The sequence below is a fragment of the Syngnathoides biaculeatus genome, chromosome 4 (genome assembly GCF_019802595.1).
Source record: "Syngnathoides biaculeatus isolate LvHL_M chromosome 4, ASM1980259v1, whole genome shotgun sequence".
Lineage (NCBI taxonomy): Eukaryota > Metazoa > Chordata > Actinopteri > Syngnathiformes > Syngnathidae > Syngnathoides > Syngnathoides biaculeatus.
The window spans coordinates 11,885,503-11,913,198 of record NC_084643.1 but is presented as its reverse complement, the minus strand read 5'-3'; the positions used below and the strand labels follow the sequence as shown (position 1 = coordinate 11,913,198).

Here is a 27,696-nt window from a genome sequence, read left to right as displayed (position 1 = left end):
AGGAAAGGAAGACGAGACAAGAGCCCCAAAATGGCAACCACGAGAGAGTTCCCAGGCCAAAACTGCTCGGCAGCTGAGAACACAAAAGGATCTTGACGATCCTCCAGACTTTTGGAGAAAAATTCAACTTTTTGGGAGGCGTGCGGTCCGTTACACCTGTCGACAAAATGCCACAGCACTCGATCAAAAGAACATTACGCCAACGGTAGCCGTGCGATGGTGTGTGGCTGCTTCGCTACCGAAGGACCTGGACGACTTGGTGTGATTAACGGAACTATCAATTCTACTGTGTACCAAGTCATCGGTCGGTGCCCTGAAAGTCAGGCGCTCTCGGATCATGCGGCGGGACAAAACCGTCTGCAAGTCTACCTCTGAATGGCTCCCCCCGGAGAAAAAAAAAATGAAGGCCAGGTCAAAGTCTGGATTCAACTCCAATTGAGATGCTGTGGTGTGACCTACAATTTATGCGAGAAAAGTCTCCAATATGGCAGGACTTGAAACAATTCTCCAAAGAAATGCGGGACAAAATTTCTCTAAAGCGACGGGGAAGATTCATCACCTGCTAAACTAAATCAAGCGTTTGCGTGACCAAACGCTTGATTTAGTTTGGGATCCGTCCGCGATGTACTCTGGCTTTCCCCCTCGCGTGCACGTTTTGACCAAATCGGAACCCTCGTCGTAACGTGAGCACTTCTGTCAAAGACGCACGTGAGTGGACCTCAAATGAAATTGACGAGCAAAACCTCCACACCGACAGCTACATTTGTCCAACTCCACAACTGAACCAGGCCAACAAATCGCTGCGCAAAGTTTGGTCACCAACACCCCAGCGGACGCTTTTTCGGAGGGAAATCGGCCGCGGTCATTACGGGGTTACGAACGTGAGGCCAAGATATTTATTTTTGCAAAGTCTTTGTCCTTCCTCGCGTCACACTCAAGGTGACAGGTAGGGAGCGGATGAGCGGCGGTCTCGACGGGAAACGTGCCGCGAGAACGCCGTTGTCGTCTGGAAAGACAAGGGCAAGATGTGTGGCGGACAGCAAGAAATCTTTATTGAATGAAGCAAAACCAGGAAGAAAACTTGGCAGCTCCCCTCTAGCAAAATAAATACAAGATCTTTTTCTCCTTCTTCGTGGGTTCACGTCAAAGCTCAAGTCTCCTTTGGCAGCCGCACTCGCCGCAAAACCTTCTCCAGCCGCACGGCGCACCGAACGACGCTCGACAGACCCGACAATCGGCCGGCTTCTTTGATTTCATCTTTGATCGAACCAAACTTTTTGGGTTTCCTCTTTTTGTTTTGTGTGCTCACAAGAAGCCCGACTGTCGGTCAACGAAATGTAAAAAAAAAAAAATAGAAGAACGTGCGACGGAAATGACTGGGCAATGGAGGGGGGGGCGCTTTAAAAATCAGTAAAATCTGCACAGAAATCAGTGTTGTCACTGGTGGCCTGTAGGAGGCGCTGCAGGGAAGCAAGAGCCTGTCAATCAATCAAAGTCACTTCCAATTAGCAACTCGGAAAAGAAAAATCAACATTGGGACTTTAGCACTTCGGGCGTGTGCGTGACAGTCAAAGGTTAGGGTTAGGGTCCCATCTGCTGCGGGGTCAGAGGTCATAAGGAGTCTTCTACTGCTGGTCCTGGAAGGCGTCCAGACCAAAAGCCTTGTCCAGGAAACGCCGAAGCTCCAGAAGGTGAGTGTTCTTGTTGCCCGTGGCCGGCGCCGCGGCGGGGTCGCGACCGGCGTACCTGAGACGGACGGAGAAGGGGGGGAGTTTAAGGTGGAAAAACTGCAAATAAGAGACAGGGGTCAAGGGGGTGACCGAGAGAAGGAGGGGGCGCCCACCAGACGGGTTTGGCTCTCTGGATGGTGGTCCTGATGCGAGGCTTGACGTAGTCATAGTAACCCTGGTTCTTGTGCTCCTCCTGGCACCACACCAAGTCGGCGTTGGCGAATCGCTCCGACTCCGCCTTCACTTGGTCGAACGGGAACGGCGACAACTGCACGCACGCACGCACGCGGGCACGGCTCATTGCGGGGCACAGACACATGGTGGACCCGGAGAGTTCCGCGAGGAGCCTCTCGGGCGCGATCGGCCACTCGAGATTAAGGATCGCGGCGGCAGGCGTTGGTTAAGTCCCGAATACGATCCGAATCGGGCCAAACGCGACGGGGGCCCACCTGCTCGATGCGGGCGACGGCCACCGTCTGGTCCATCCCGCGGTTCTTCCTCTCCTTGGTGAGCTCGTAGTAAACTTTGCCCGTGCAGAAGATTAACCTCTTGACGTCGTCGGGCCGCTGGGCCGCCGCGCCGCCCTCGGGGATCAACCTCTGGAACTCGCTTCCTGGAGCGAGGAAAGACGCAACTCAGTCGCTTTCCTTTGGAATTATTGCCAGTTGCTAGTTTGTGAGAAAAGTCGGCGTCGGCGTCGTCGTCTTCTTCTTCTTTTGGTGTCCCGAGTGATGACTGGGCTCCAATTTCAATCCGCTGCCCAAAATACTCAAGTGTGGACGTCGCAGGTCATCACGTCAACCCGCACGTGCGCGTATAACTGGACTGTACGGCAATTGGAGTTCCTCTTCTTAGCTTAGCCAGATTGGCCACTAGGTTTATAATCTTTTTCGCACGATGGCACAACGCACATATTTCGGTCCATTTTACTACAGCGCCGCAGGTCTGAGAGGCCAAGTGTGTAAGAACACACCAGGAATCTGCCGGCGGCGTCACGGCACCACGTTCCGAACCGGAGGCATTCCGTCGATAGTCACGTTCTTCTTTCCTGGCCAATGTCTCGAGGTGTTGTCTCAACATCGCCACGTCGTGTTCTTTCTTCATCGCGAGGCGCCGTTTATTTTATGAAGGGCTGGAGTTCCTGCTGCAGCAAAACAGTCCCTCCGTGATTCACAGTTGGAAGAGTGTTCTCAGGTCTCCAAGTTTCTCCCCTTTTCCTCCAGGTGTCCCCTGGGTCCTGATGGACAAACAGCTTCATTCGGTTGTAGAAGGGCTGAAAATCTGTCTTTTTGATCTTTCTGGAGCACCGATGACTTCATTCTCGCCCAGTGGCCTTTCAGCCCATGTCCACGCAGGACTCGTTTCACTGTGAATAATGACAATTTCTTACCAGCTTCATCCAACATCTTCTCAAGGTCTTTGGCTTTTGACTTTTGGTTGATTTGCACATTTTGCACTAAAACTCGTCTCCTTCCTGAGCGGTGTGATGGCTGGACACTCCCGCGATGTTTCTACTTGCATATAGTTGTTTGAGGAAATAAATCTAGCACTTTCATGCATCTGGAAATTGCACCCAAGGATGAGCTCCAAAATTCTTTCCCTGATTTGTTGTGCGCCAATTCTCCCCCCTCTCGTGATTTCAAACAAGGAAGTAACGTTTTGAGGTGTGGTCTTGAGTACCTCCCCGGGTGTGCCGTCAATTAACTCACATCTATCTGGAGGATGTTTTCAGTGCATCTAGCTCATCATTACAATGTTTTCACGGACCTGTAACTGTAGACATAACTTGTACTATCAATTACAGTCAACAACGGGTGGTGTGGGAGCGCAAACCTGGCAGCATCTCATCAAAACTGGACCTGGCCTCTGGGTGGCGCAGCAGCGACTTGGGAGTGAACACGATGAGCTGAGGATGCAAACGGGACACGACATCACTTCCCGCTCGCCACGTTCCCGGAGGTTAGGCGTGTGCAAGTCTTACCGGCTTCCTGAACGGCAGCAGGATCTGTCGTCGAATCACGTGGAAATAATTGCCAGGAGTGGAGCAGTTGACAACGATCCAGTTGCAGTCGTACAACTGACGCACCGCAAAGTCGTCCGTCAAGGTCTGGGGAGACCACGCCGCCGGTCAGTGGACAGGAAGTACACGAAGGGCGCAAGCAGGCGCGGCTGAGGTCGGCCCGTCTTACCGGCATGACGTCCGGGTCGTCGTTGCACATCTGTAGGAACCTCTCCGGACGAGCAGAAGAATGTTCGGGTCCCTGCGGACGTGACAAGGGAGGCGTCACCGGGGGAACGCCGTTCCGTCGTTCATTATTCACTCCACCGCTATTTCTCAGAATTTACAGCCGCGGTATTCGATGGGTTCCGCGAGATATTTGTAGGTCCCAATCAATGTAGCGCAGTACCGGATTCTGCCACAACACAACCTGGGCAGCAAGCAGCTTTACTGGAAGCGATGCAGGGATTGCCGGATGCTCCGTTGTGCGTGTTGAAGTCGCATTCAAATTATTCTCGCGTCTATACGAATTTGTGTTACCGAATAGGCCGTTTTCCATCACAGAAAACCCTCGTTTGGCACATGCCTTTTAAAGACGTGGTGCGTTTTCTCTTAAGCGACACCAGCGATCGGCCACGGGGACGTTTCCCGCACCGGCAAGATCCACTCAGCTCAAAACGTTGTGGATACCCAGAAGCCACTGAGGTGATGTTTTTAAATCAAGCTAAATGTTGCTCTTTACTTGCATCTGTTCCCGGCTCTTTTATGAATGTGTTCATAAAGCTGTTATGACTGTGGTTTGTGTTTTAAACAGCCTTGCAAGGCCTGTTTTTGGCATCCTCAGGGAATTTGCTAACTTACCAAACGTACGAGCAAAGATTTGACGGTTTCCCCCAAACCGAGCTTGCGTGAATCATTGCTGCCACACTTTACATTCATGAAGCCAATAAAATGATCATCTGACGCTGATCTCGGGGGGGGGGGGGGGGACAACAACAACAACAACAACAGCAATGCCGAGCAGGCGGGCGGGGGTCCTCACCATTCCCTCCATGCCGTGCGGCAGCAGAAGCACGATGCCGTTCTGTCGGACCCACTTGGCCTGGCCGGGACAAATGAACTGGTCGATGATGCACTGCGCGGTGTTGTGGAAGTCGCCGAACTGCGCCTCCCACAAGATCAGCGCGTTGGGACTCGCCATGGCGAAACCGAGCTCAAAACCTGAACGCAAGGCCACGCGCGCGCAAGTTGTCACTGACAGGAAACCGGCCGATTCCACCCCGCTGCCCTTTTGTGGCCCGGCCCTGACAGGAAGTGGACGTAAGAGGGACTGACCCAGGACGCCGTACTCCGACAAAGAGCTGTTGCAGACCGTGTACGGTGCCTGGTCTGGGGCCAGGTGGTTCATGGGGATGCAGATCCTCTTGTCCACATTCTGATCGTGGAGGACGTGGTGGCGGTGGCTGGAAAAGTGACAAGAAAATACAAATGCTCATAACAAGATGATGAGAAAATGCAGAATTTCGGCTTGTTCCGCTGACGGGCACAGTGATGAGCCACTAAAACTGCGCCTGGAAGTCATGTTTAAGTCACTGTTGGATGGGTGCAACGTACTTTTAACTTGAATCATCAGGAAGAAACCTAAAATGGTCATCACTGGCACACGATGGCGACTTGCGATTGCTATCCCTTTAGCATTTTGCTGTCGGAAATCTTACAAATTCTGCCCAGGTCATCAAATATATAAGCACAACTGTGCTCTCTCATTTACTACATGAAAGTAGGGCAGTGGATACAAACAAGAGTATTACGTGTTCTAATAAAGCGCTTATTATTTGACAAAGCTAAAATACAGATAATACTTCATGTTTTCATCATAAGGGGAGGAGCAAAATCATCTCTTGTAAAAATCCATTACACATGGGCAAAAATTCACAATTCTCAGGTCAACTTCGGGGTTGCGTATTATACATGGGTGCGCATTATACACGAGAAATGACTAATTATGAAAGAAAACAGCAACCCATAAAATAAGATACTCCCTGTTCCTCCTTCAGCGATACTTTCCAACTACTGCCAATATTGCACAAATTCTGGCAAAGTCTGGAAACATACGAGCCCAACTGCACACGCCTATGACGGACGCGCAAGTGGGAAAGCTCCAGCGAGTCCCGCAAACCCACCTGAAGGTCCCCCGCTCCACATCCTGTCCCGACAGACGCACGTGGATGCCTTCCTTGAGCAGAGACCCGAAGGCCATGTACTCGCCCAGGGCCCAGTCCACCGTCCTCTTACGGACCATCTCGGCGCGACCCTTCAGGATGCGGCTCAGACCTGCGCAGGTTAGTTAGGATACATTGTTAGATAATAGCCACGTGGAGAAAGAGGTATAGGAACTGCAGGCGGTCTTAGATACAGTAGATCGAGCTGCAGATAGCCAACTGGATAGAGAATGACAGAAGCAGATAGCCACTAACCCAACAGACCGCTGGATACGGACAGGTCACAACCGATGACCAGACCTAGGCGGGCACGTATGTGCGAGGGTGAAATAAAAACGGGGGAGTGAAGTTGAGATGAATGGAAATAGGGAGGAGGACAGAACCTTCGAAGGAAAGAGGGACGATGGAGTTGACTTGATACAGCCTGTGAGATAAGAGGCTGATAGAGGGAGCAATCAAAGAAACCGGGATGAGATCAAGGGAGACGCAAGAGGGACACGCCATAGTACCAAGCGGCTCGGCTCAGCGACACGCAAAGGCTTGAATGCAACCCCGGTCCACGAGCTCCAGTCTACCAGGAAGGCTGTCCACGAGCTTCACGGGGGCCTTTGTGGGGACTGCGGACGATTCTTCCGCAAGACCCGGTTCTCAGTCTACACTCATTCATCCAAAAATCTTCCAACGGGTTGAGGGCAGGACTCTGACAGGCCAGTCCTATGGCAAAATGAAATCCACAAAGCTAATCTTTATGCTCTTTTATGGTAATATGACAATTGACTGCAATAGCTCTTTGTTCTTGTGTGACTCTTTATCTTAACTGTTTCTCAACTCTGGCTCCACCAACCTCCCTTTCCTCTCAAGGACAAGATAAATGTCAGGCTGCAAATGAAGACGTGCAAAGATTGTCTCCTGATTTAATTTCCATAACAGCAGTCAAGTTCATCCACATCAAACACTCATCCGTGACTTCATGAACCTTGATTTGTGCACTGGTACACAGTCAGGTTAGAACAGGACGAGGCCAAACCGTTCCCACAAAGTTGGAAATCTTGAATGATCGTAAAGTTCCATTAACTCGCTCCTAAGCTTTATGGAAAACCTTTGCAGAAGAGTGGAAGCGGTTACAGTTGCAAAGGGTAGACCAGCATCATCTGAACCCGAATGGACTTAGAATGGGATATCACTTCAATTCACAAGCGCTAACTAAGGCATGCGAGCGCTAACGGGATACAGAGCGAGAGAGATCGAGACAGCTCCGGATTGAGTTTATTGATGGTGTGAGGTCAGTGAAATGAGGCAAGGGGTTGTGTCCTGACCGCCATGGATGGTGAAGTCCTCCACGGGGACGGAAGAGGCCACTTGTCCGATGTGGTCCAGGTTTTCCTCAGTCAGTCCGGTCGAGGGGCAGCTCATGGACTTGGGCTGTCCGTCCAGCGTGAAGAAACCTGGAAAGAAACCAAACACGTGACGAGCTCTTGATCCGGACCGTGAATGGGATCGGAGCGGTTGTCCCCCCCCATCCCGGTCATCCCGTACCGGGCCACGGAGAGTCCAGCCAGTGCTTGATGTGGAGAATCTTCTCATCCTTGGATCGAGCGTAGGCCTCCTCGCAGATCTTGTCGTATTTGGCGATCTCCTCCTGAACAAAGACGTCAGGGTGACCGTCTGGGAGACTTTGTGATGATGTATTCCTGTGACTCTCCTAGCCCGCGTGGCAGGGCGCCAATACACTACCTTAATTGTTCCTTTTGGGGTGGGGGGGGGGGTGCTCGCAACACAAAACAAAAGAAAGAAAACATTTGACGCAAATATTTTGGGACTTTCAAACAAAAACGAGACCAAACGGTTGGTGGTTTCGATGAACCCAGCAATTGGCTGTCAACCAGTCCAGCACTCCCGCGACCCGGCTCAGAAAATGGGCAGTGGGCAGATGGATAACGGGGCGCGAGTTGAACCTTTGTAGGCGTTTCATGGCGTTCACCACTGACGCCACCGCCCCATGTTTTTTTACGTCTTACTACCCATCGCGGCATGGTCTCCATTTAAAGAGGGATAAACACTGCGTACTATGTTGGGAGTGTCACCTGGCAACACGAATTGCCCCCCGATAGGACGAGCCAAGATGCACCCGCTAATGCCAGATCCAAAATGGTGGAACTGGTGTGTTTGTCCCAAGACAAGCCTGGCGAGACCCTGGTACTGGAGGAATGTAATCATCGGAAGCAGTCAACGAGACCTGGACCGGTACCTCGTACTCCTGGCGGCTGACGCTCCCGTCGGCAATGAGCTTCTCGGCGTACTTGAGCAGGACGGGCTTCTGCTTCTTGATCTGCTTGTACATCAGCGGCTGCGTGAACATGGGCTCGTCCATCTCGTTGTGGCCCATGCGCCGGTAGCACACCAGGTCCACCACCACGTCCTTGTGGAAGGCGGCCCGCCACTCGGCCGCCACCTTGCACACGTAGATGACGGCCTCCGGGTCGTCGGCGTTGACGTGGAAGATGGGAGCGTTGACCACGCGTGCCACGTCCGTCGGGTAAGGAGACGAGCGAGCCATGCGCGGGTCCGTGGTGAAGCCGATCTAAGCCACGGGAAAGCGAGGCAAGCAAACAATCCTGTGGAAAACTATTTGCGCCCGTCCTGCTTTGTTTTCTTCCCCCGCATGCAGGGAAAACACATTTATTACGAGGGATACATTTCAGACTCACCAAAGACGGGTGAAAATCAAAGCTTTCCAGAGACTACGGCGGCAACTGAACATTTTAATCCATTTTCAACTAATTAATTGATGCATCTGAGTAACACTCATTTACAACAAATTCAAAAGCACTTCAAGTCCCTTTTGACGCCTGAGCTCACGCCCCCCCCCCAGATGTCAGACCGAGGTTGCTTCAAGCTGTTTCTCGGTCGCTCTTAGTTGAAGTTTATGGTGAAACTGTCGCGTAAAATACTGGACACTTACACTTGAAAATGTTCAAGCAAAATCATCTCATCAAAGTCTGCTGGCCCAATGCTAACATATATTGAAAAACGCCACAGACAAGCTAACAGGGAATGAGCGTCGACATCGCGGCGATTCCGACCTCGGTCTCCTGGTACGAGGCGGACACGAGCAGTTCTAGGGCGGGGTCTTACCTGGTTATTGACCACCACGTGCACAGTGCCGTGCGTGGTGTAGGACGGCAGGTCCGACAGATGGAAGGTCTCGTACACGATTCCCTGACCGGCGAACGCGGCGTCCCCGTGGATGAGGATTGACATCACCTGAACGCAGATCAACGGGCATCAGGGTTTGGGGCGAGTCCGGGGTCCGGCGCAACCCACCCGGTTCCCGTCGTCGTCCCCGCAGTAGAACTGCTCGGCCTTGGTCTTCCCCTGCACCACGGGGTCGGCCGCCTCCAGGTGCGACGGGTTGGCCACCAGAGACAAGGTGATGTTACGGTCAGTCACGCGGTTGATCCTGCGGTGGTACATGCCCAGGTGGTACTTGACGTCCCCGGAACCCTGAGGAGGAAAAACGGGGGTCCTGCGGTGAGGGCACCGTGACCACGGCGACCGCCTTCAAGACGGAACAGCTCGGTACCTCGTCTGCCGCCTCCAGTTTGGAGTCGAACTGACAAAAGATCTGCTCCAGTTCTTTGCGGATCACGTTGGCCAAAACGTTAAGACGACCTCTGAAGAAGGCAATGACGGCTTTCGTTTTTCAAAAAGTGCGTGTGTAATATTGAGACGCCGGACACGTAAGTGCGAGTACGCTTTACCTGTGAGGCATGCCCATGATGACGTACTCCACCCCGCTCCCAGACGACATGTCGATGATGGTCTTCAGAGCCGGGATGAGAGACTCGCATCCCTCCAGGCCAAATCGCTTCTCGGCCGACCACTTCTTCTGCAGGAATTCCTCGAACCTGCGCCGCAACGCGCCAACCCGTCAACGCGCGTTCTTCGTTCTCACCGAAAGCGTCCGGCTACCTGGTGGATCGGACCATGCGGGCCAGCAGAGTTCTCTTCTCCTCCAGGGTGAACTGCATCACGCCAGGCGTCTCGAACTTTTGCCGGATCCACTGACACTGCTCCAGATCGTTGATGAACATGAACTCCACGCCGATGTGCTGACAGTACGCCATCTGGGCCCAGCCACATTTCCAGGAGATGTTGCGTGTCAACGAGACTCTCTCTCGAGTCAACTGCCAATTACTCGGAAAACGATCGCAATTCATCCAGTTGCAAAGAGCATGAGAGTAACGACAGAGTCAAGGCTTTGTCCCCCCCACCCCCACCCCCACCCACTGTGACATCACAATTCAGATATTTCACATATTTGACCGCCAGATAGCGGTACATTCAAAAGACAACCATTCCATGGCTATTTGGCTGGAGACGCATCAAATTCGTTCCAATTTGGCTGTAATCCCATAACCGCGCAGTACGTGCCATGTCCCGTTGCTTTTCCACCTTTGACCTTGATAACCCGCGGCGCATACCTCCAGTCGTCGTATGATCTCCTTCAGGGGCAGAGCGCTCTCGGAACCTCCGATGAATGTGGTGGTGGGGAGCCGGAAGACCTTCTCCAAGTCCGACTCGTCCAGGCCGTAGAAGCCTACGTGACACAGCGGCAGGTGAGCACTAAGTCAAGGAGGCCGGTGGAAACGGCCCCCCCGGCGGTGAGGAGTGAAGGAGCGGACCGCGACTATGCGTCCAGCCTCCACTTTGGCTCAAGACTTCCTCAAATGTCAGCGCTTCCTTCAATCGTCAGCGCCGCGTGACCGACCGATCGGCCAAGACGCGCGTTCCCGGGTGGATTCCACTCGCAGCACATCAGCGTTTTCATTTGCATTTTCACCAGGAGCAGCGGCACACCAACCAAACGAGCTGCTCGGATCTCCGTGGCCACAAATGAGGACAGAAGGGACAAGCACGAACGTGACAGTGATGCCAAACAAGAGACGAGTGAGAGTTCGGTGAAAGGAAAGACGCTGGTTAGCTGGAGCTCAGGTGAGCGTTAAGAGGTAGGCGGCAGTCCAAGGACAGTGAAGGTTGCGGTTCAATTTCCTTCAGACAGTTAGGACAGTGAGCTGACAGTGAGGGGTGGCAGGCATAGGACGCATGACAGAAATCTGGCGCCTTGGGTGGAAGTTATGTGGAATTGAACCGTCCCGGAGTACTGAGCTTACTGTTTACTACTTAAGATGATGATGATTAGGTGGTGTCCACTGGTAGTTAGGTGGACTCTAGTGGATGGTAGACGGTGAGCACTTAGGAGACAGGAACGGCGGTCTCGACTCAGGAAGAGTTTAAGAAGCAGTCAGGGAACTAAGACACAGTTGAGGCCAGAGACTTGCAAACGTTTCCTTTTTTTCTCTCACTGTCTGAGGTCAATTGAGATTAAACAAACTCTGGTTTCAGAACAATCTGGATCACCAAATGAATTTTGTTATGTGAAACGCCACAATAAACGACGAGGGAGACAATTTCTCTATATTATTTTCTTCAAGGTCAAAAGTTGACCTCCATTTCCTTCATTTGAACTGCATGACTTGGGCCAAAGGTTTTGGGTCACCTTCCACAAGCTTGTGGCCCAGACCTCCTGACAGAACTGCTGGAACCGAGCCAGGTTTGTCGCTTGCCTGGCTCGCACGCGCCTTTTCACATCTGCCCGCAAATTTTCCGCGGGCTTGAGATCAGGGCTTCGTGGTGGTCATTCCAAGACGCTGACTTTGTTTTACCTCAAGCCACTTTAGGAGTATTTTGCCGGTATGCTCGGGGTCGCTGTACTTTTGGAAGACCCATTTACGTTCAGGTTTTAGCTTCCTGGCTGATGTCTTGAGATGTTCCCTTCATATCTTCACGTCATGTTCTTTCTTCTTGACACCGTCTCGTTTATGAAGAGCTCCAGTTCTTGCTGCCGCAAAACCGCCCCGAACCATGACACTGCCACCTCCGCGATTCACGGTTGGAACAGCGTTCTCAGATCTACAAGCTGATGTAACCTTGGTGATGAAGGGCAAACGGCCCCACTCGAGGACAGGCAGGTCTCCGGAAGTTAAGATCTTTGTCGTGGTGTCTTTTTTTAACGGTTCTTTTGGAGTCATGCCTTCATTCTTGGCGAGTGCCCTCACTGACCTAAAACAGGACAGGTTTAGTCTCATTTGACTTCAGAGAGTGAGACAAAAAAAAAAAAAAAGAAAAGTGTGTTGTTGCACAACGTATGTAAACATCTGGATTCAAATGTAGGCGTTAAGTTCTGTTGCAAAATCCGGCCGGGGACAGCGTTAGATGGCGTTTAAGTGACGGCAGACGTTAGGTTGCCCGTTAAGTGTCAAGGAGCACTTTGGTGACCTTTAAGTGACAGGCGGCAGTTCAGATAGAAGAGGTGGCATCGACGGACAAGACTCGTGACAAAAATCAACGTCATCGGGGCAAATGTGGGAAAACTTTTGGATTTGTCACACCCACAACCTGGGGCCTGTTCACCAATCGGGAAGCCCGAATGACAAAAACAGAACCGGGTTCCGCACGCATCACGTGACCGGCAGCCAACGGGAGAAGCGGCGGCGGCGTGCGCGCAGCCTCCGTCCGGTTCACGTCGCCGCGATCGCGGCTTCCCGCCGACTCCTGCTGCGATCGGACGTGTTCTGAACGGGACAGACATCTTCCGACGTCTCACCTTCGGTCGTCTCGGGTCAACGTCTGGACGCTCACGTCACTCACTCACACACACACACACACACACACACACAGCGCTAGCGGCTGGAAGCTAACCGGGCTAACTACACACAGCAGAACACACAACACAACAAGAAGGAACCCACTTCAACGCTGTTGGATCAGATTAGAGGTCATTTTCATATGTATTTTTTTTTCCCCCCCATCAATAACAGTGAAAATATAGCCCAATTCTTATTGATACAACTATTTGGATTTTGGCAGCGGTTAATGAAAAGGCCATCAGTTTCGAATAAACTTACACTTTCAAAGGTCAATTTTCTGCAGCGTTGTAAGACCTAAATGGAATTTCATGATTGCAACATGCGCTACCTCTTTATTTAGGGGGGGGGGGGGGGCTACTGGTTTTCTCTCCCCGTTGAATTTTCCTTTCCCATGAAAATAAAAAAGAATCCACGTTAGTGTCTTAAAACGGAATTATTGGCTTCTTTCAGAAACGTCAATCAAAGCCGTCTTCACCGTTAACGCCACTGGAGGGAGCCTCAAGCTGTCGCAATACACCAGAGGTCACATAATGGCTGACAGCCTTTGCACGAATCTGAGAAAGCGGAGCACACCTGAACCGCTGGTCGGCTCAATAAATCCCACAACTCCTACGGAGCAGTGGAAAAGTGGATTTCAGTAAGCCGCCATTCTGTGCAGAAATGTAAAATATTATCATGATCTTTCCGTATAACTCAAAGAAATTACATTTGCATCTTACAACTGTCATTACTAATATGGCCTAAAATTCTCAAAAAACATGCCAAATTCATTTTTCCAAAAAATAAGCGTCTTCACTTGTTATTGATCAAATCATACGAGAATGACCGATGGATAAGAATGACTTTCAGCGTCCGTGGCGAAGAAAGGCAAATGTTTGTCCGCTGCCCACGCACAAAAAAAAAAAAAAGAAGCTAGCAACGCCACTCTACACTAGCGCTGCTAATCGTACCTCCGACCGTGAGGAGTTTCAGCCGATCCTTGACTGCGTCTGGACGGGGGCCGGACAGGGAGGAAACATCCGGAAAAATTAGTCACCTACCACCTGCTACTACACCACAACCAACAGCCACTAGCGGAGCAGCTAGCCCAGCGCCGTCGTTGCCTCCCGCGTGATCGACGCAGAGCTGCCAACCTGGGAAAATTCACCTCATTTGTCTGATCAGATCTCGCCCGCCGCCGTTTTTACAACGACTGAAACGGAGAGTTGACGGACGGACAATAGATTTGGTTTCCACTTTGTCCGACGTACGTACTTCTGGTACTGCAGCGACAAGGACGCCAAAGACGACCACGTGGAACTGGAGCGCTCACGAAAAGTCATTGCGGCGGAATTCTGGTGCACGGCGGAAGTTCGGCCGGGTGACGGCGGCTCGCTCTGGGGGCGTGGGCTTTTATGCAAGCTTGGGCCAGCCGACGCCAGGCCGACTACTGTACGACGGCGCCGCCCCGCAGTTTGCCCTACATACAACGTTACTGGCCTGATTGGGCAACAAAAACATTTTCCAGATATAAGATTCAAACTGTATTCCTGTGTTGTTTGTACACAGGAGTAGGCAGGAGAGGGAGGCGCACGTTACGAGGTATCATCAAAATGAAGGCCCTAAAAATCGATCCAATCTCATTGTGCAAAGTGAAGTTTCTTTTTGCATAACTATTTGAAGCGGCGCGAGCTCATTTGCTCGGTCAGCGGGGATCCGCCACGGACGACCGACGACGCAAGGCGGTCGCGCGAAGCTTTCGACGACCTTCGTGCAAAAATCAGCACGCGCGGCGACACCGCGCACACACCGCCAGTCGACTTCCATCGGCGAGCGTTCGGTGACGGGCCGCGCGATTCATATCAGTTTACGTTTATGACATCCCAACTGCTGCTGGGAAACAATGCAAATTTCCACCTTGTGGGAGTGATAAAAGTTCTCCAATATCACAAATCATGGAACTTTTAAACTGCCCACGTTCATCCCGATTGGTTTGGGCTTCCGACCTCGTCCCGTGTGGACGTGCATTACTTTCTATTCGTTGGTTTCTCATTCGAGGTCGTTCAGATTTGCAGCCGGCCTTCCGCGGCAAGTGTGTTGTTCCACCAGATGACTGATTTGGATATTTGACGACTGTATAAGCGTCGCTTCAAAATGAGCGTGACGCTTTTCCATCTTTTCCTTCGTGATAACGCCAAAAGGCGCTCCACGTCCGGGCCTATTTGACGTGTAGCTCATTGGTCGGCGCGGGGGCAACCATCAGCGAGTCATCGGCGCTGTAGACGCAACGAGTCAATGATCAGTGATTTCCAGAACAAACTCCTCATGTTCCATAACAATTGGCAGCTCTGCGAGGTCAGCATGGGGGGGGGGGGGTGTATGGGGGGGGGGGGGGGGCGGTTTGACGGGTTGAGCCTTATTCTTGGCCGCAGGAGAGCTAAGCGAGTTAGTAGCGCGAGGCAACACACTGAAGGAAGATGATGTTAAACGGCAACAAGACTTCAACCAGCGGTTCTCAAACTGGGGTCCCCCAAAAGCCTTCAAGCCGTGACTCGAGCTGCGGAAAATACGCGGCACTGAGTTATGTCCTGTCGTCTATGCCGCCGTTGCGACGTTTCAACACGAAGCCCGAAAAACTGCCCAAGGATTCAGCACACGACCGCAGCGACCATAAATTGGGGATCGACGTGTCGGATCTTCTTTACCTCGGTGGTGATCCGAGCTAAAAAGGGTCTGCCGTCTTGCTCGCTACGCATTCCACGCTATTGTTGATCGATAAAGAATGGAAAGAGCTACAAAGCTACAAAGTCCAATCTCTTACATTGCTGATATAGTCACAGAACAAAGTGTCCTCTGCGGGTCTTGAAATGCGACAGAGTTCTAGAATGGCTCCCATCTCGCCAGTATTTAGGTTTTTGGGTGCCCGTGGTTGTAGGAAACATGCCTGGACCCCAAAATCTGAGAACCCCTAACTAAGAAGACAAGCAAGTTTATATATATATATATATATAAAATAATACCAATAAATAATCTCCCCTCCCCCCCCCACCCCACCCGCCAACAAGACAAAGGATTTCAAAGCTGGCAAATCTCCTGAGGGTTTGGATTCCCACCTGACAACTGCGAGCCAGGGTTCAGTTAGCACCTGCCTAAAACCTTTCCTTGGAAGCACCAGCGAGACTCTTTCTCTCCCCTCTAAAAAGACATTCTGGACCGGGAGACTTTAACAAGACACCGAGCCGGCTCCAAACATTCCGGACGTACGACTGACGTGAGCAAAATCTTCAAAATCCGGGAGAAGAAAAGTCCTCGTGATGGTCAAGAAAGCCGTGGAAGCGACGGAGCGGGAAAAAACTCGGGGAAGTACGGGGCCGAGGGTAGAGGGGGTGTGGGGGGGTGGGGTGCCGCCATGCGAGGCAGAGCGGGATCCGGAGAGCCGTTCGGGTTCCTCACCCAGCTTGTCGGACGACGTGATAATGTCAGTGGGCACGCACGAGTCCAGATCGGCGTCCATGATGCCGAGCGGGTCCAACTGGGCCACCTGGTGACCGCGAATCTACAGGGGGATGAGGACAGAGCCCACCCGGGATAGGAAGAGGATGAGGGACAGGACAGGACAGGACAGGACAGGATGGAGGACAGCGAAGCCAAGTGAGGAAACGTGTGGACGAAGACCAAACGGGAAGTTTTGTGATGGCAACACACACAAACACAAACGAGCAAACACAAAGAGGAGGAGGAGGAGGAGGAGGAGGAGGAGGAGGAAGAGGAAGAGGAGGGCGGGTGGTGGGTGGGACGGAGAGGCAACGTTAACACAACGAGCACAAAACACTTTTCCGTCTTTTGCTCACCGACGTCTTGGAAGCCACTATTGACCGGCGCGTCATCAAAATTCACACAGCTGATGCCCAGCGGGTCCAAGTGGGCATTGTGATGACCCATTACCTACGCACACACACAACTGTTACACTGGAACCTCCAAAGTCCGACAAACACCCCCGACCGCATCTTTTTTTTTTTTTTTTTTGCTCAAGAATGCACTTGGATGTGCCCCCACTAGTTGAAAGGCTGGATTTTTTTTTTTGTAGCACATAGCGGCGTTTGGATCAACTTTATTGATTTAAGAAACGATTCCTCCCAGCCAAGCTGCGTGACTTGAAGCTGGTAAAATGGATGCAAAGCGATGACAAACCTTTAATCGGTTTCATAATCTAAAGGAAATACCAGTTGTAGATCACAGAGGTCTCCCGATTCAACTCCAAACCGCAAAAAAAACCACATTTTTATTGAATATTACACTCAAACTACAAAAGATCTATTGGGAGACACAAAGAAAATAAATGACACTAATGGGAAACAAAAAGGGAGGCGAGGACTGCGTTTTTGGACTAAAGCGAACGTGAACGGGTTGCGCCACGTTGAGAGAGTACAAACGTTGGAGTTGGAGCGTTTGCGCGCAAAGTCACCCCCACCCCCCACGCCCCCCAAATTAATAGGCACTAACTCTGCACACACCGCCAACGATGATCGCGTCCTACTGACGACGACGGATCATCTCTGGAAGAAAACGAAGCGGTTTTGGTTGAAGGAGAAGATGCACAAAAATATAACCAAAAAAAAAAAAAAAAAAGTCCAGCCAGGGTGCCGTGCGAACAGAACGTTTGGCGGGCGGGACCGGCGCTTGCCCTCGGCTGTTGGCTGTTGGCCATTTAACAACTCAATTTGTTCAACGTGTGCCTTAGCCAGCTAAAATCGGCTCTCGCGGCAGTCGACCGCCGGCTTCTGTTCGTCTTTGATGAGAAGAATCCACATTTGACGGGAAGCTGCTCATTCATTTGAAGTCCCCTTTACGGACACCGGCGCAAATTTAGTTGGCGTCTCGCGCGCGTGGGTCCTGGCGTGTCGCTCCAGCGTCGCTGTGTGCACTCATCCCCAATAAACACGCAGGAGAGTTGAGAGTGCCTCAAGCTAGTGAGCCGGCACAAGGGTTAGAGTTGCTCGACGCTCGATTCTTTACTTCAGAGGGAGGGGGGGAAAAAAAAACAGTTTATTGTGATAGTTTGGGGAAAAAAATAGTCATCGTTCCTTCACTAATAATTTTGTCCCCCTGTGTATAACTTGAGCATGTGTGTGCAATGCGAGCACAAGAGATGGATGACAAGTCAGTTCATCTGCTTCGTTCTTATTCAACAAATACAATCTTAATCGCAATAACGGGTTTAGCCTGGAGGGCACATACAACGCATTCTTGCAAAAAAAAAAAAAAATGTTCTCGTGTGTTTTTGACACACTTGGCAAATATGGATTAGCGTCATTCTGAGTCGACGGCCTTTCAAGCCTCGCCGACGCGCGTGCGACAATTGTTAGAAAACGCTTTCTCAGATGAGAAATAACCAAAAATCAAGTAAAAATCTAAAAAAAAAAAAAAAAAAAACAACTCAAATTTTGGAAGAAATCTGATTTTGGAAAAAATGAACAGCATAAAAACCCAAGTGGAACAAGAGAGACAGATGTTGTGAGCGAATTGTACTTCATCAGTTGAGGAAAAAAAAAAAAAATCATCATTTCCAAATCAAACACGGTGTAATTTTAGCCAAATATAACCAGAAAGTGACAATGTTGGAAAATGCCTCGCAACCCGACCGGGGATCAAAAACTGGACCGTTTCCCAAGAGGCAAGTTCGACTCGGGAGGTTCCGCTGTGCCAGCGGGCGTTCGTCGTCAACTGCGTATGGCGCGGTGCATCGCGGGAAATAGGACATGAAGGGAAGGGGGTGTGGCCGCGGGTCCAATCACCCAACACGAGTCACGCGGGTGCTGCCGAGACCCGCGCGACATCCATCGCAGCCGAGGAACCGACTCGCGTGGGCAAAGTCGCCATTTTCATTCATTCCACCCATTTAAGAACTATTTAGCTCAATTACATAAAGCATCAAAATTACATTTTTAATGTGTGAATTAAACATTTTTATGAAATGTGGATCTATTTTGTAAAATTATGATTGATGTAATAATGTTTAATTATGCCAGTGAATTATTTTGTTTTTAAACTGGACCTTTTTTTTTTTTTTTTACTTGTGAGTTGGATGAACTAAAATTAATTGGGAAAATAAACAACCTTACATATTTCAAAATTGTAAGTAGTTCTATTACGGTTAATTGCACGATTCAAAAACTATTTGATGTGCATTCCTGCCTTTTCTTTTGAAATCCGGTTAGTGGATTAACAGTAAAATCAAAATGTATCCATCAATCCGAAGTCAGCTCATTTTCAAGCCCTCTTCCAGGGGGATCCCCCCGAGCTGCTCCGAAGCCGACTGGGAGAAAGTCTCGCCAGTCCCCGGCTGGGACGCGTTCCGATGGGCCGGCCGCCTCCCGTGGATCGTTTCGATTCGAGCCTAACCTGACCCGCAGCCGCTCTGAGCCAGTCATTTTGTCCGCTCCCGCCTACGGTCACGAGCCGCGGACTGCGGACGGACCATTCCGGAGCGGAGCGAAGGAGTCCCCCCCCCCACCCCCCACCCCACCCCCGTAGCAGAGCCCAGGCTGCGTGTGGAGTCAAAATCTCTCCACCTCACATAGCAGGCTCAGGTTCCTTCCCCGGCAAAGAGGCGACATTCCACCTCACTCGAGACAGCTTCTGAAGCTAGCCGAGGTTTTCGCCTTCGGACGCGCCGCACCTGCCCACCCCACCACTGCCCCTCCCATAAGTGGCGAGCCCATGGGAAGGCCACGTTTCACCTTCACTTTCTGGGCTGGGGCGTGGCCGGCCGGGTCCAATTGGCGCACGCCTATGAGCCCCGCCTCCGATCCGACCCGGGCGAGGGGAATTGCAACGCATTCATATTTTCCGTCACAGGGATCGTTTTTCCATGGGAGACACTTTCGAGGGTGGGCGGGGGGGGGGGAGTTTGTGTGTTTCTGGAATGGGCTCACTTGTTTTGATTCCTTCCAGAACTCATAAATGGGAGCGGCAGGGTGAATTCTGAAGCGTATAAAACCGTTTTGTCGGGCAATTTACAGAAAAATCCACCAAAACTAATTGGGAGAAACATCGTGCAACAAGACTGATCACCTGAAGCCGACTGCCAACATCAAAGACTTCATCAGGGGGGAAAAGTTGAAGTCGACGTAATTTACCTTTTGAAGAGGAGAAATCCCCACAAATAAAACTAGAACTGAAAGAGGCCGAGTATTTCGAATGAACAATGCAACGGCCTGATGGAGTGATCCAGTTTTCCAAACCTTACTCACTTGAAGTTTATTAAATGCTGTCCTTTTGCTCACTTGACAAGTGGGACAGCACACAACAATCGATCCATTTTAAACTTGCGCGTTCCTAACGTGATTTTTTTGATGTCTGCATCCATCCGTTCCGACTTTCAAGCCCGAGTTGATAGCCTTTTTTTTTTTTTTTTTTTAAATTCAAGTTTGGCAGGCTTATGAACATTCCTCTTCTGTGGACTTTACACGCCCTTTGTTGTGCCGGTTTATCGCTTCGTAACATTTTTGTCTCAATTTGAATAAATAATTAGAATTAGTGAATTAGAAGTCGAGAAAATGATAACGAACACAAATTTCACGACTAAATCAAATCAAGCATACGCCTTTAGTAATAATAGGCTCGTGGATGAATCAAAAATAAATAAAACTAAATTAATTTGATTTCATTTTATTTTTTGTACTCAAATATTTGGCTAATTAATTCAATCATAAATAATGTCAAAATTGCTCAGGATTTATTTTTTGTACTAAAACGAACAACTTTGCACGTGCAACTAGTCTTCATCTAAAAATGAACTGGCAAGTATGCTCGTTTTAAGCACAAAACTTTGCCATGTTCCTCCCCGTGATTTCTAACATTTATCAACATTTATGCTAGCAAATACACATCTTCAACTGGTGCCAAGCCCTTCGCAATGATAAAAATGTTGAAAAACACACACACACACACACACACAACATTGTTACAATGTTCCATATACTGTAAGACTAGTGCATGACAGAAGAGGGAGGGACTGAGGACAGAGCCTTGCCGCTTCCCACGTCAGCAAAGCGCGCGTTCGAGTGTACCTGATAGGCACGTATAAGGGACTGCACGGCCAGGTGGTCCTCCACCAGCTTCTCTACGTTGGGCTGCGCTCCCACCAGGGATGAGATCTGAGGGGCTTCGGACAGGCCCAGCGGGGACTGATAGGCGGTGCCGGGCGGGGCGCCGGCGTTGGCGTTGCGGAAAAACACGTCCCATGACTGGTCGGGAACAACAAGCGGAGCAGAGAAAGGGTCAAACAACCAAACATTTTCTTCTTGTCCTTCACAGACAAACAAACATTTGCTCAGTAGACGCTACGCTAATCTCCAACTGCGGCAATCAGTTACTCGTGATTAGCGGTTCCCGACTCTCAGCCTACAGGGTGACCGAGCGTCAGAAAGGGAAAACGAGGGTGCGAAGGGACAAGATGCCAGAAAAGACTTTGGCAATGGCAACGCTGCACTTGTGGCCGTCGTTTCCAAGTCTGCTGCTAGCAGTTAGCTCTGAGTGGTCAGAAGACTCAAGCCTGAGTCAGAATCCCGCGTCACACTTTCCCAAATATTCCACCGGGAGGACGGCGCCAACTTCTCGCTTGACGAAAGCGAGTCACGTGCGGAGCGGAGCCAACGTGACCCGGGATGCTTTGTCCTTTGCTCCTCGCCAACATTCCCAAACATGTCGCCACATTCCTCAACCTTCCCTTCAAGAGAAAACAAAAACACGCTCGCTGCTCTGTGTGTCCTCATTTAAACTTGGTCGGGATGAATCCAGATGCCACTTTTTGGTTTTTTCAAGTTGCAATAATTCTTTGGAAAGTCCCCACTTTCGAAAAGGCGTGATCAGAACTCCAGAAACAAGGCTGAACAAAATCAGGATGAACTCCAAATTATGATTTCTTATTGTAAATGAAATTAAAGAGGCTCTCTCAACAAGAGCTGCTCACAGAAATCAAATGTAAACAGAATACCTTGTAACTTCTTTTTATACGTGTATGGCAATCCGCGTGTGCTTTTCAAGCATCGATGATGTATGATTGACATCCTTCGGAATATTATTCTGTATTTCCGCTTTGAGCTCGGATAGGCCAACATTTTTGAATTGTACGCAAATTTTGTCATTGACAATCCCGGGACGTTCCGCGCTGTCGTTTATGCTCGCAAACGATCTCCTTTAACGCGGTTCTGTCTTGTTGTCGTTTTCCTTTCGGCTTGTCCCTTTCGGGGTCGCCACAGCGGATCATCTCAGATGAACGCATGCATATATATATATATATATATATATATGTTTGGCACGATTTTTACGCCGGATGCCCTTCCTGACGCAACCCTAACCCTAACCCTGTCTTGCGGAGGTCAATGGGGCCCGGTTTAGGAACCACATTTTTATAGTGTTAATCCAGGTCAACCGCGAAGGCCCCCCCCAAAAAAAAAAAAAAAAAAAAGGTTGTGGTTCTGGTTTCCTACATTACACAACTCATTTTTTTACTCTGCCTCCAGAACCCGACGCCGCCATTTTCTTCTCAGTTCTCTCATGCGTAATAGGATCAAAACCGACGAAGGGTCAGTCCCGAAAACACGAAACAATGTCAAAAATCAGACATGGCAAAACATGAAAATGTAAGCGAGTTGTGACACGGGACGGCTGGCGCGGGCGAACGCACAAGCATCTGGCAACAAGTGGCGTGAAAAGCGAGGCTGAAACACACGACGGAATCGGCGGGCGCGAGGAAATGCCACACCCGACTTAACTCTGTGCTTCCGTAGCAGCGCAGAGCAGAGCTCGCCTCCCACGGTGACGCAGGAGCATCGAAAAGGAAGGAATCGTTTGTTCATTTGTCACCCAGAGGCACAGTCTCCTCGCTAAGATATTTGCCGGCTCTAATATTAGCATCGACCTGAGTGAAGTTACTTGTGACTTTTTGAAACGCGACCCTGCCCCGGCCAGCTCACCTTGTGAACACTCTTTGGGTTCTCCAGCCAGGCAAAGTACATCTCCTCCACGTAGTTGGAACTGGTCCCGTTCAGGAAGGGTTCCGAGGCCACGGGCGCCGTGTAGCGCCTGATGGGCCCCAACGTCCTCGCGCCCGAGGGGCCCGCCGCGGCCGGCGGCCGCGGCGGCACGACGCTCTGAGCCGCCTGCGAGGCGGTGAGCGGACGCAAGCGCACGGCGCAAGTCCTTAATCGATGCATCGGTAGCGTCGTAGTCCTTCTCAAGCTGGCACGCGCGTGGCGGCAACAGCGCTACCGCACAGGATGACGGCGACGACGATCCCCCCAAAAAAGGCGAGGGCTCCTCAAGGTGACAATAACGAGGGTGGACAAAAACTGGGGCCTTTCTCCAATCAGATCCTGGGATGAGGAAACATTGCGTAAGGCGGGAAACCTTCAAAGTCAATCACACGTCCCATTTGAAAACTTATGCCAGGAGTCACGTTTTGCTCAATTTCTTCTTATCATCATCATGTCAAGTTTTTCCCTGAATATGAACAAATCAGTTTGGTCGCCACGTTTGAGTTTGCTGCGAGTCGCGCCGGTGCTTGTTTTCTGTCAAATATTTCACGAGTCAATCTCGTATCGGTTTGATTATGTGCTGGTTACGCTACGCCGTTTGAGTTTGCGAGCTGCGATCATTTGAGTCTCGACGCGACACCCGCAATCTACGTTGTACTGACTGCCCGTCTCGATAATGTAGTGTTACAAATATGCGAAAAGACAAATGGAGGCGCGAAGTCGTCGGATGGCACGCGCAAAGGCACGGCCTCAAATATGAGTGGAATGGAAAAAGGAGGTGGCCGGCAAACGTACTTGGATGCTACCAACGCCACCAGGAATCGGGGAGGAGGGAACGCGCCGCCGAGCGTAGTCAACGCTCAGAGCATCCGACGCTTGCTGGCGTGCTCCAAACCAGCCGACATTTGTTTTTGCCTCTTTTCAAAAGCTCAACGCGCTCATGATGGCCGTTAGGACCGAGCTGCAAATGGGATTATCTCACTATCTTCAGAATCCTTTCAGGACGGCCTGAATCCTGGCAAAGAGCCACAGACTGCAGGAGGATCACCTCCCGGGCTAACACATTCTGGACCCCAAATTTTCATCACAATCATAGTCGATAAGCTTTTTTTTTTTTTTTTTTACCCCTGACTAGAAGCAGATGACGACTACATAAAAATGAGGGCACCCGGACTGAGTCGATGGCGAAATGGACTGCCATCTCGGTCAAGGATTTCAGTGGTTTTTGATAAACACGGGATCCAATCAGAACTCAATTTAGTTCGAAGAAGCGGGAGGAGTCGGCTAAAAAAAAAAAAAAAAGAAAAAAAAAACGTGCTTCGGAAGTTACGTTGGTTAGCCCGTTTTGAGACCGTTCAGAAACACGAGCGCTTCCGAGAGACATTTACAGTCCAGTCACTAAAAAAGGTCCACTTTCACAATTTGAGAACCGCCGATTGACGATTCGCTAACTAGTTCGGCCTGCTCCAGTCGAGGCCAAAACGTCGATCAATGTGCTTGGAAATCAAACTCATCTTACAAACGTCTTCTTTTTCATGACTGCTTCACAGAGGGCACAAGAAATTGCAAACGGCTGAAATCTTAACAAGGTCTCGGAATGATTCCTCGATTGTGAAATGAGCGGTGGGCGAATGTGCTGATGAACGGTTGCTCCTCAAAAGAGCAAATCTCAAAGTCCAATGTCCACAGAACGTCGCGCACCTCTCGAGACGGACAAGCAGCGTTCGAAGCCCTTAAAAAGCGAAACGCAAAGAAAGTGACGCAGCCGACAAGCCGACAAGTTTTTGACCTTGTTGGTCTCCGCAGGGGCCCTCGCCGTAGCCCCCGCCCACCGACCGTTTCTCCCGTCCCGATTGGTTGCCGCATCGGAAGCCCGCCTAAAAACGGCGGCGGCTGTTTCCAGTGGGCGGGGCAACCGTCAATCATGGCGTCCTCCCCCAAACGTCCGAGCTGAACGAAAACAACGAAACGTTCCAACAAAAAGACGTTCCGAGAAACGTCTGCGCCGCTAGCGCGGGAGCTAACTCAACCGCTTCCGTAATTAGCCTTCCTTTTCCGCCACGTTCGGTTCGGAGGCCGAAAATGTTGCCTCGAGTCACTTTCGGGGTTGCCTCGCTCAAGGTTGCTAGCGTGCGCTGCTAGCCAGCTAGCAGCTTTTTGTCTCGGCGCCTTTCCCGAGAAAGGACGTCGCGCCTTCTCCGTCTTGGAAAAAGACGCCAGTCGGGCGGGGGCGAGCGTCCCTCGGCTGTTTTCGGCGGCTTTACTGACCTCCACAAACTCTACGGAGCGGCTCGCCTGCGTGCCGGCAGCCAGGACGCCCTTCGACTCTCCCGGCGCATGAGTGACAGCTCGAACTGGGCCTGACAAGCCTGGAAGAAGCCCGGGAAGGAAGTGACGTACGGAGGCGGAAGTGACGACCATGCCATGCACCAAAAATGACCCACCTCTGAATTACAGTATTATTATAACTATGCCCACTAAGTTAAAAAAAAAAAAAAAAAAGTTCATGCCGTACGATAGAGTTTAAGTAACAATATAAATAGTGTCTTGTAGTTTATGGTCAATAAGTCACGACGCCCGCAAAGCTACAATCGTTTTCATTTCAATTTAAATAGTCTGCGGTTGTTTATGGTGACGTCACGAAGCACATTGCGTGCTCCCCGAAAAAAAAAAACCTTCTGAAATATAAATTAAAAGATGCAGCGTGACAAGTTGGCCGCCGTTCCATTTGCCGTCAGGTTATGACGCCACGGGGCCAAATGCGTGCGTCGGACAAGATGGCGACCCGCTTGATTGAGCGACTGTCATTGCAGCAAAACTTTTGAAATGGACTCAGACGAGGATTAGGTTTTGGGTTTTTTTTTTCTCACACTTTGTCTTTGAGGCAGTTAGCTATTAGCTAAATGTATGAATAAAAGTTGACACGGAAGCAGAAATGAGACAAATGTATGAAAATGGGCCCCCAAAAAAAAGCAATAAAAAAAGGTCAGATTGGTGAGGAATGTGGAAAGTCACCCAAGTTCATGGACCCGAAGAAGACAAAAAAACTGAAGTTCCACAAATGAAAGAAGGTTTTTTTTTCCCACTGCTGCCATTTTCAAAACTATTAACGGCTTCCTAACTAACTTCCCCGAGTTTGAAGCGATGGTGAGATCATTGCTGTGAAGGAAAACGTCTCGGCGCATCAGGCGACGGAGGACACGGTGAAGAACCTGAACCTCCATTTGCTGAATTGGCGCCATGAAGAGGTCGGAGGTCATCGCTCAGATTGTCCCAGGGAATAAAGTGCGAGCTTGGGGTCACGGCGGACAAGAAAAGGAAAAGAGCGCAGGGCGAAAGAGAGCTGAAACCGCCACGCGTCCCGGCGACGTCACCCAGTTTAACGTGCGACGTTTTCGGGGCGGGGTTTGGACGGCCTCGCGCAACACTTGACGTGAAGACCAAGAGCAAGCTTAGGATTGCAGACGCGGAAGTCTAGGGTGGTGGCAAAAAAAAAAAAAAAAAACAGTTAGAACAAGACAGGACCTGAATGAGGGCAGCAGAACAGCAGTGAGGTGGACGTGGGACTTCATCAGGGATCAGCTCTTGAGCCCCTTCCTGAGGTTAGAGCGGAATCCCCGTGGAGCGCCACGTCCGCAAACGACGTTGCGATCTGCGGTGAAAGCCCGCAAAGGGCAAGGCACTTCTTTTGAGTTGGAATCAGTTGATTGAAAAGGCTCGTCCACGAATCCTTTGCGGCGGGGAGAGCAATTGGAAAAGGAAAAAAAAACAAAAACAAAACCTCTGCGAGCATCCTTTCGCGTCCGCTTCCGTCCGTCTTGGTTCTCGCCGGTCGGCGTGACTTTTCTGGCGACCGGCTTCCTTCTGCTCACTTACCAGTTCTAAAAGTGAAGGAACCGGTCCAAGCCGTTGGCGGAAGGTGTCTGCTGTGTTAGGCGACAGAAGAGTCTCTCCTCGGATGATGAAACAGCGGCGATGGACGGAAACAACAGGAACCAGAACTGGAGGTGGTGAGTGAGCAGGTTGGATTGGGCCAAAGTTGGATGGTTTGGAGACAAGGTTCGATCGAGAGAGCACACTTGGATGCTTTGGACGTGTCCAAAGGCAAGAGGGAGTCTGAGGATGGAGCTGTCAGGGAAGAGAGCGACAGAGACGAAGACCAAAGAAAAGAAAGGGTGATGGATGTTGCGAGGGGGAGCCGCGGGAAACAAGATGACACGCTGTGGCGACCCCTAGTGGCACAAGCCCAAAGGAAAAAGAAGAAGGACGGACGGACGGACGGCATGGCAGACACTCCCAACCTATAAGGACAGACAATGCAGGGAGGAAACTTTGGCCGCTTGTCGAGCAAGCACGCCACCGTGGGAAAAAGGCAACCGGGTCGGTCCCGCGGGGAACTCCACAGTCGTTTACTGGGAAAACGACCCAAGAAGACGTTACAATTCTTTTCTTAAAAGCTTCACAAATGATCAGAGTGGTCCAGTATGCTTTTTTTTTTTTTTTTTTTTGACGTGGATTTTTGGATCCTCACTATTCCGTTTTTCTGACTCGGCGTTGGCGCTGAACACTTTTCAAGTTCTGTCATCGTTAACAGACGTGCAGCAGATTCTCTCTCTCTCTCTCTCCACGACTAACTCCCATTGCAGTTCTTTGAAATGAAATCACTTCAGAGGAATTTGCCACACCACCAGAAGAAAATGCCCACCGACTCGACTGCCGGAGACAAATACACAATTGGCCAATAAAGCCCATTCGGATTCGGATTCGGATTCGGATTCTACAAGAGAGCCGTTCGGGTGAGAGTGATGTGACATTTTGGAAAGCGCACGAAGCCGCCGGCGGGTCTTCCTCCTTCATACAAATCGAAGGGTTGCATTTGCGATGTGGCTGAGGCGACGGATGCCACATAATTCGTACAATCGCAACTACTCGAGGCGTGCGTACAATTAGGTGAAAACTTGGGAGCGAGCGCTTCAAGTAAAATGTAATGAGACACATCATCCTTGGAGATTATG

The 27,696-nt window shown here is 50.6% G+C and overlaps 1 protein-coding gene across 5 annotated transcripts; it reads right to left on the bottom strand.

Annotated features, from left to right (window-relative positions):
- Positions 1 to 1,028: 1,028 nt before the first annotated feature.
- ogdha (oxoglutarate dehydrogenase a) lies at positions 1,029 to 26,156 on the bottom strand. 5 transcript variants are annotated; one of them, XM_061816376.1, is made up of 23 exons: positions 24,950 to 26,156; positions 22,622 to 23,020; positions 20,714 to 20,890; positions 16,496 to 16,585; positions 16,094 to 16,196; positions 10,436 to 10,551; positions 9,924 to 10,078; positions 9,713 to 9,859; positions 9,535 to 9,625; positions 9,276 to 9,455; positions 9,087 to 9,215; positions 8,200 to 8,532; positions 7,488 to 7,590; positions 7,268 to 7,396; positions 5,913 to 6,063; positions 5,065 to 5,192; positions 4,772 to 4,950; positions 3,920 to 3,991; positions 3,712 to 3,837; positions 3,564 to 3,636; positions 2,180 to 2,343; positions 1,844 to 1,998; positions 1,029 to 1,746 (listed from the first exon to the last, which is right to left on the bottom strand). In XM_061816376.1, the coding sequence occupies exons 2-23, from the start codon at positions 22,859 to 22,861 to the stop codon at positions 1,626 to 1,628; spliced, it is 3,162 nt and encodes a 1,053-aa protein (XP_061672360.1). In that variant the 5' UTR covers positions 22,862 to 23,020; positions 24,950 to 26,156; the 3' UTR covers positions 1,029 to 1,625. The 5 variants fall into 5 exon arrangements, with proteins under 5 accessions (XP_061672360.1, XP_061672362.1, XP_061672361.1 ...); XM_061816378.1 differs by lacking the exon at positions 16,094 to 16,196 and having other exon boundaries at positions 16,492 to 16,585; XM_061816377.1 differs by lacking the exon at positions 16,496 to 16,585 and having other exon boundaries at positions 24,950 to 26,154.
- Between the last annotated feature and the right edge of the window lie 1,540 nt (positions 26,157 to 27,696).